Source organism: Gossypium raimondii, chromosome 6 (genome assembly GCF_025698545.1).
Source record: "Gossypium raimondii isolate GPD5lz chromosome 6, ASM2569854v1, whole genome shotgun sequence".
NCBI lineage: Eukaryota > Viridiplantae > Streptophyta > Magnoliopsida > Malvales > Malvaceae > Gossypium > Gossypium raimondii.
This window is the reverse complement of record NC_068570.1, coordinates 55,931,729-55,940,165: the sequence shown is the minus strand read 5'-3', so window position 1 is coordinate 55,940,165 and position 8,437 is coordinate 55,931,729. Positions and strand designations below refer to the sequence as shown.

Below are 8,437 nucleotides of genomic sequence, written 5' to 3'. Positions count from 1 at the left end.
CTAACCATTTTTAATTATTTATTTCCATTCTTTAACTTTTATTCTAACTTCTCACTGAGAAAAAAAAAACTTAAAAAACCTTTTTTCTATTTAATAATTTGTATATAATTAATATTATATATATATATTAAAACATTCATTTATTTGCATCATATTTTATAATTCTATTTTGTGTTGTGGGAGTGTATTTTATAATTCCATTTGAATTGATTTAATTAAATTTGAATTTATTGAGTATTCATTTGTATTCCTCTTTGAAGATGATTTATTTTCGTATTTATAAGGTGCGATCTTTTGATATGTTGTATTAGGATCAAATATGTTTTTGTATGTTGACATGTACCCTCTCCTAAGATTAACACGTGTCCTCCAAATATGAATTCGTCTACATGCAAAATATATAGGCGAACCATGCAAGCGAACTACATGATAATTGAAGTAAGAAGAATCGAGTTGATTTTAGTTGGATAGTGAGTTGGTATAGGAACGGATAATGACGAACATTATAACATAATTAGAGTTAAACTATTTCGAACAATCGAGGAGCCTAATTCAGATATTTTATAAGTATATATTTTTAGCAAAATTAAAGTATCTTATATATCTGTTTTATAATTTATAAAGATTATGAATGTTCTTTCTAATAATGTTATCTCTAATATTTATACTTGAATTTTTAAAAGCTTAATATGTTGTATCACTACCCGCGATAAATAATTTTTGTTTTTATTTTTATTTTCTAGAAAAAGTGGTTAGTTAATGGTTGACTTTAACTTTGTCACTTCATGATCAGCTACTTCCCCTTATAATATATTCCATCTGAGTTTGGCTCATAATTTATACCATAAACTAATGAATCAACTGTTTGCCAATTGCTGATGTCAATCCGCGTTTCCCCTTATTATTTCTTGATTATGTTGACTATTTTAGCAACCAACTCCTCAAGCTTCAACCTCATCCGCCATTGTTGCTTGCTTTACAAAGCTCAAAAGCTCTTCAAATCATCTCATTTTCATTGATTTCCCCATGGGACAAGATAAAGCGAAACTAGTAGAAGAATACGAAATCCTAGATATACTAGGACGAGGTGGATTCTCAGTCGTAAGAAAAGGTATAAAAAGAAAGAACGGATCAGATCATGAGAAAACACAAGTCGCCATTAAAACACTGAAACGATTCGGAACGACGCCGTCACCAGCTCGAGTCGAGAAAACAATTGCTTCGATGGCGGCGTTATTGCCGACGCGTAACCAGGTTTCCATCTCCGACGCGCTGTTGACGAACGAGATCCTCGTCATGAGGAAGATCGTCGAGAACGTTTCGCCGCATCCGAACGTGATCGATCTCTACGACGTTTACGAAGATCAAGCCGGGGTTCATTTGGTGCTGGAATTGTGCTCCGGCGGCGAGTTGTTCGATCGGATAGTAGCGGAAACACGGTACTCGGAAGCCGGTGCGGCAGCGGTGGTACGGCAGATCGCGGGAGGATTAGCGGCGATCCATAAGGCGAACATTGTTCATAGAGATCTGAAACCGGAGAACTGCTTGTTCTTGAATAAAAATAAAGATTCAACGTTGAAGATCATGGACTTTGGATTGAGTTCGGTGGAAGAATTTACGGATCCGGTTATCGGGTTGTTTGGATCCATAGATTATGTTTCACCTGAGGCGCTTTCTCAAGGGCAAATCACAGCAAAGAGCGATATGTGGTCTTTGGGTGTCATCTTATACATCTTGCTTTCGGGGTATGTTCCCAAAATCTTCCATATTTTTTCCCGCTGTTCGAAATCTTAAATTATTTATTATTATTATTTGGTCATTGAATTTTCTTTTTTGTTTTAGGAAAATTGAGAAATTATATTTTTATTTTAATTTATCAGAAAATTAAATCTAATTGAGTAATATTATTACAATTTACATGAAAATCAATTGTTTAATAATTAACAAAATTAACATTTCAGTCATTTGTCTGTAACGAATTAGCAAATATCAATAATTTAATTTTATATATTTAACAATTTCTAAAAAAATTAAAATAGAATTATTAATTTTATAGCTTTTTTAAAGTAAAACGATATAATTCATATTAAACTCTTTCATTTATTTAGGTTTATATTTGATTCGGTGTGTAAATTTAAGGTAAAATCGAATTAATTTAGTTAATCGATCGAATTCGGTTAATCAGTCAGTTAACCGAATTAGTTCGATCGGGGATCGGTTAATAATTTTTTAGAAATTTGGTTAACGGTTAATTCAGTTTAAAATCGGTTGGTTAATCGAATGAACCAAACTTAATAAATAACATTATAATATATAAGTATTCAGTCAGTTTAATTAATTTTTTGGAATTACAAATTACTCGGTCGGTTAATTTGGTTAATTTTTTTTATATATTTTCTACTTGTTTTAACCAAAAATAAAAAATAAAACATATAAATTTCAGTTAATCGACCGAATTAATTGAAAAAATTTGGTTCAGTTAATTTTTTTTAAAAATTCAGTTCAGTTAACGGTTAAGGGTTTAATAGAATCGATTAATTTAGTTAATAGTAATTCGGGTCGGTTAACCAATTGAACACCCCATTTGACTCGATTTATCTCAATAATTTTGAATAAAAAAGAATAGCTTATGATAATATGATAATACGTGGATATACATGTTCAAAGATTGAGCATTTCAAATATGTTTGCATAATCTAAAATCAAAACATTCTTTTGAACTCTAAACTCATATTCATATACATGTTAAATGTATATACACTAGCGAAGCAAAAATAAATTTTGGGACATTAAATTTAAATTGTATATTTTAATAGTTTATATATTTATAATTTTTAAAATTAAATTATTTTTTATTATTTTGGGGCTAAAGTATAATTCTATCATTATTAATTTAAAATTTTGTAAATTATAAAGAGCCTACATAAAAAAACTTTCATTTTAGGGGGTCGGGGCCCTTACCAACCTACTCTGGCTCAACCACTGTATATATATATATATGTATCTAACATCCTAACTCGAGTATGAAAATATAGCAGGTTAATATATATTTGGTACTTAATTTTAGTTTCAAAGTTCAATTTGATATTTAAGTTGCTTTTTTTTCCAATTTGATACTTGAATTTGACTTTAATGTTTAATTTGATCTCCAGACCAAACGATATCATGTGGCCCAATTAGTACTAGACATATATTTTCTAGTAAAAAATATAGGTACTTAATTGGGACAGAAAAATTTAGGTATCAATTTGAACATTAAAACTAAATTCATGTACCTAAATGGAATAAAAAAACTTTAAGTATCAAACTAAAAAATTCAAATATCAAATTAAACATTAAAACTAAACTCAAATATCAAATTAAAAATATTTTAATATCAAATTTAACATTAAAGCGAAACTTAAGTTTAACCTAACATAGCAAACATGTACATATTCCTGAATTTACGTAATATATTCACACCATAAATGTAATGCCATTTCCTTACATTCATATTTTGCAGGTATCCACCATTTATTGCTCAATCCAATCGTCAGAAACAACAGATGATCATGGCTGTATGTTAATTAGTTTCATTCCTGCTTTATAATTCATTGGATTTATTTGAATAATAAATTAATACTTGATGCCTTGACAGGGAGAATACAATTTCGATGAGAGGACATGGAAAAACATTTCTTCATCAGCAAAGCATTTGATTTCTAATCTGTTGCAAGTTGATCCTGATAGAAGACCTAGTGCTGAACAAGTATGTATATCATCTCCTTTCTTTTAACCCCCTTTTTCCACTAACGTTTGAAGCAACAGTCTTATGGTTGGATTTGGATGGTTGCATCTATTTAAAAATATAATCATCTTATTATAATGAGATCTCGTGAGATCTTTTTAGCAAGGGTGTATTTAGCAAGTTGGCAGGGGTTCTACCTCCCTAAAATAAGAAATTATCTATTTAAGTCTTTTAAAATTTTTAAAATTTAAAATTAATAAAGGTAAAATTACACTTTACCCCCTTAAAAATGATAAAATTTTGATTTAATCTTTTAAAAATTATAAAATTATAGGCTATTCGAATGGTGAAATTACGTTTTTACTATCATAAAGATTACAATTTAATTTGGCCCCCTAAAATTTTTTTTTTAGCTTCGCCTTTGCCACCGTTGATTATTTCACGTAAGTTTTGAATGAAGAAAAAATGAGTTTACCTCTTTAACCTATTCAATCGGTTTTGGCACTAAAACAGTGAAATTAATTTCCAAAGAAAAACATTTGATAGCTAATTTAACAGGTTCCACGTCACCGGTAAAATTTCCCGACTTTCAACGTGGCTTGATTAAATGGCTACAATTTTTTTTCTATATTTTAACCACAACCATTGATTTAAAAAGAATCTCACATTAGGTCTTAGACTTACCTTCGATTTTATTCGAATTTGAAAAAAAAAATGACGATTTAAAATTAAAAAAAGAATAGAAATGCAAATTAAATCAAATGCCTTCTTTCATTTTGTACAGCTTCTAGCTCATCCATGGGTCATCGGGGATTCAGCAAAGCAAGAACAAATAGATGCGGAGGTTGTTTCCAGATTGCAGAGTTTTAACGCGCGTCGTAAGCTACGTGCTGCCGCCATAGCCAGTGTGTTGAGCAGCAAGGTTTTACTAAGGACGAAGAGGTTAAGAAGTTTGCTTGGCTCCCATGACCTTTCAAAGGACGAAATTGATAACCTCAAGTCGAACTTTAAGAAAATGTAAGCATTCAAAACCGAGCTTTTTATTTTTTTTTCCCTTTTTTCTCTCAATACATTTGACCTATCAATTTTAAGAGATAGTATTTAATAAGTCCGAGATTTCGGATCTTAACATTTGCAATCCTTCCCTTCTCTAATATCGAACAAATTGGATCTCATCCTAATTGATTCATTTACCTACCCGAAAATGATGATTTTCAAGTAATTTGGAGTTTGGATCGAGCATCACATCTCTTTCTCCATTTTCATATTGTAGCCCGAACTTGGATCTTATACCAATTATATCATGCAATCACTTTTACAATAGATCTAGAAAATTGGACATTGTCCTAACTAGTTCTTAGGACCATTCTTAAGGGATAGTGTTCCTCCAAGTCAGATTCCCAACACTTCCACCTTTTCACTTATCTTTCATTGTAATTTTATTAATGGATATTAGTTCATGCATCCATTCTTAAATATAGTATTTGGTAACATACAGATGTGCTAACGGTGACAATGCTACTTTACCCGAATTTGAGGAGGTGCTAAAAGCAATGAACATGTCTTCACTACTTCCTTTGGCTACTCGTATCTTTGACCTATTCGATAGCAATCGAGATGGTACTGTTGATATGAGAGAAATTGTGTGTGGATTTTCCAGTCTTAAGAATTCTAAAGGAGATGACGCTCTTCGCCTGTGCTTCGAGGTACATCTTTTATTTATCTTATTTTATAAATAATTTTATATTTAATGTATTTATAGCGTTTTAATTTAGGATTAGTATTCTTTTCAAAGTAAATCTTTTTTAACTCGATAAACACAATTAAATGAAAGACATGTATCAATTTTTATTTTGTGTATTATCCAATTTTTTTTTTGAATTATGTACTATTAAGTTAATCACATGATGCTTTTTCTTATTAAACTTAAAGTAATATATATATATATATATATGTATATATCATAAAAATAAAGTTATTCGTATTTTTTAAAAGGGATTACCTAAAGTTATATATATCGTTTAAGTAGTAGAAACATAAGATTTTGTTAGTTCTATTGTTTAAAACTCTTTGTATTTTAGTAATCATGAAGAACTTCGAGACTTGATCTTAATACTTTTGAGGCCTTAGGTAAAATAATAAAATGGGGTTTTAAGTTCTTTAAAAGTTAGAGAAAAATCGTTTTTAAGTCTCTTAAAAGTTGGTAAAAAAAATTTTGACCTTTAAAAGTTAATTTTTCTTTGGATCCTTAAAAACTGAAAAATAATATTTTGGATCCTTTTTAGCCTTGGGCCTTGGGCCTTGGGCTGCTGTACCTCCAAGACCGAGCCCGAGAACTTCAATGAAGGAGATTTCAATTATTTTAGTAATTAGAAAATGGTCCTATTTAAAGAGTTGCTATCCTAGCTAAGGCAAGTTTTTTTTTTAAAATGAATTTCTTTCAATTATTTGAAAATTTTGAGATATATTCTATAACAGTTTGTACAACAGAAAAAATGGGAAATATAGGAGGGTAAAACCCTAACAACAACATAACTAGCACAGCTTGAACCCAAGTCACACATGAGACAATAAATACCTTGACCATCAGACCAACACACAACGTTCATAAGCATTTTTTTATTCTATTTATTAACAAGCTTCTGTTTTCTTGGCTAACAGATGTATGATACAGATCGATCTGGATGCATTACTAAAGAAGAACTAGCATCAATGTTAAGAGTAAATTCACTTCCTTATTCTTATAAATCTTTTTTCTAATTAATGTGGATGTAGGTGTGAGGCAATTTTGACAAATAACCATTTTTTCATATTTTTAATATATATATTTATATCGTGCACGTACTAAACAAATTTATATACCAAAGTTTGCTACTAAATATAAATATATATATTTTACAATATTACATTGAAAATCATTAGTAGAAAAAGTGGGATGAAGTTATATGAAATAGTTATGGATGTATTTTAGCATCCATGCAAGAGTGGTGTTGAAGAGGATGAGAGGCTTTTTATATATCTCGGATCATTCTATTGTCGTTCCTATATAGATAAGGGTCATAAACGTTGAAATACTACAATCCTACATCTAAAAATTATAAGGTTTTTAAGGAGAATCGTTTGTGATTCTTCTAATATTTCATAAAAATTGAACCTAATAACGTGATTTTTTAGTATAATAATTTATTTTTTTACCGTATTCTCACATAAATAAACTAAGATTAATTATTTTAGAAGTGTGTTTTATATAAAATAATGAAGGTTTCATTCATTACAGGCATTGCCCGATGACTGTCTTCCACCAGATATTACAGAACCTGGAAAGTTAGATGAAATATTCGATCGAATGGATGCAAACAGTGATGGGAAGGTTACGTTCGAAGAATTTAAGGATGCCATGCAAAGAGACAGCTCTCTCCAAGACGTAGTCCTCTCTTCTCTTCGACAACAGTAATATTCATGTCTTTCCTAACTTTAATTATTAGTGTAGTTCTAAATCATGTTGGCGAATTTTGTGGTGGACGTGGTTGCGGGTGTTTTGACTATTTATGACATTTTGTCGTAGTGGTAGATGTGAACTTAACAGTGATTTAAGGAAATTGATAATGTCATGATGATCGAAAAGTGATGAGTAAAATGCGATGTTGAAATGATAATTTTCGGTAAAACTTTTATTATTTATCGAAGATGTTTTCTGTTTTTTTTTTATTCGAATCTAAGTTATTGTTGGTGAAGACAAACACCAACCAATAGATTACAATTGAGGAAGATTCGTGTTTTAGATTTTTTTTGCACTCAATTAGGTATTTAAACTGTTAAAGTCAATAATATAGACCATTGACCGACATTGACCATTAATTTTTAACGATCAAGATGATGTGACAGTAAAATTTGACTTTTTTTTTCTATTTTTTCGCCAATTGAGATGTCAGCCCGCATGTCACATGTATTGTTGATGACATATCAAGAAACAATGTTCATCAACAATACATGGCATTCGAAGTGACATCTTAATTAACAAAAAAAAAATTAAACTTAACTGCCACATTATTTGACCATTAAAAATTAATAGTTAATGTTGGGCAAAGAGTCATTTTACTGAGTTTTAACCGTTCAAATACTTAATTGAATGTAAAAAAAAACAATAATTTAATTATTATTTTTTAAATTCGAGAACTTTTTGCACTCTTAAGCTTTATTTCTATTAATCACTAATAAGTAGTTTATCGTTTTGTAAATATACATTTTACTTCAATGAAAATGTGAGAGTTTAAGATAAAAGAATATATTAATTGTTTTGAGATATAAAACATGAATTTAAATTTTATAACTATTTTACCTATTTCAAAAGGAACTCTAAAATATGCATATAATAAATTCAATAAATTTTAATAAGAAAGTTAGGTTAACATGTATTTTCAAATTTAACCAAGCAGATTTAATTTTTATCTTTTGGGTTATAATTGAAATTTTAAAATTTTAAAAACTGAATTAAAGTAAAGGGACTAAATATACAATTTACTTAAAGTACAAATACTAATAGTAGAATTTCACCTTTGGTATTCTTAAATTTGTTGTGTTCTCCTCCAAGTGGACTAAGGATGGGCCAGATCCAAGTGGGCTAACCCTTATCTATCCTCATCATTTCCCCTATCTTTAACCTAAAACGCATCGTTTTAGTGGTATTATAAATTGCTGGAAGAAAACCCC

At 29.6% G+C, this 8,437-nt stretch overlaps 1 protein-coding gene across 1 annotated transcript; it reads left to right on the top strand.

Annotated features, from left to right (window-relative positions):
* Nucleotides 1–861: 861 nt before the first annotated feature.
* Nucleotides 862–7,404, top strand: LOC105784724 (calcium and calcium/calmodulin-dependent serine/threonine-protein kinase). The gene is made up of 7 exons (XM_012610658.2): nt 862–1,745; nt 3,503–3,557; nt 3,638–3,748; nt 4,512–4,744; nt 5,226–5,433; nt 6,389–6,448; nt 7,005–7,404. The coding sequence occupies exons 1-7, from the start codon at nt 1,027–1,029 to the stop codon at nt 7,179–7,181; spliced, it is 1,563 nt and encodes a 520-aa protein (XP_012466112.1). The 5' UTR covers nt 862–1,026; the 3' UTR covers nt 7,182–7,404.
* The last annotated feature ends 1,033 nt before the right edge of the window (nt 7,405–8,437 follow it).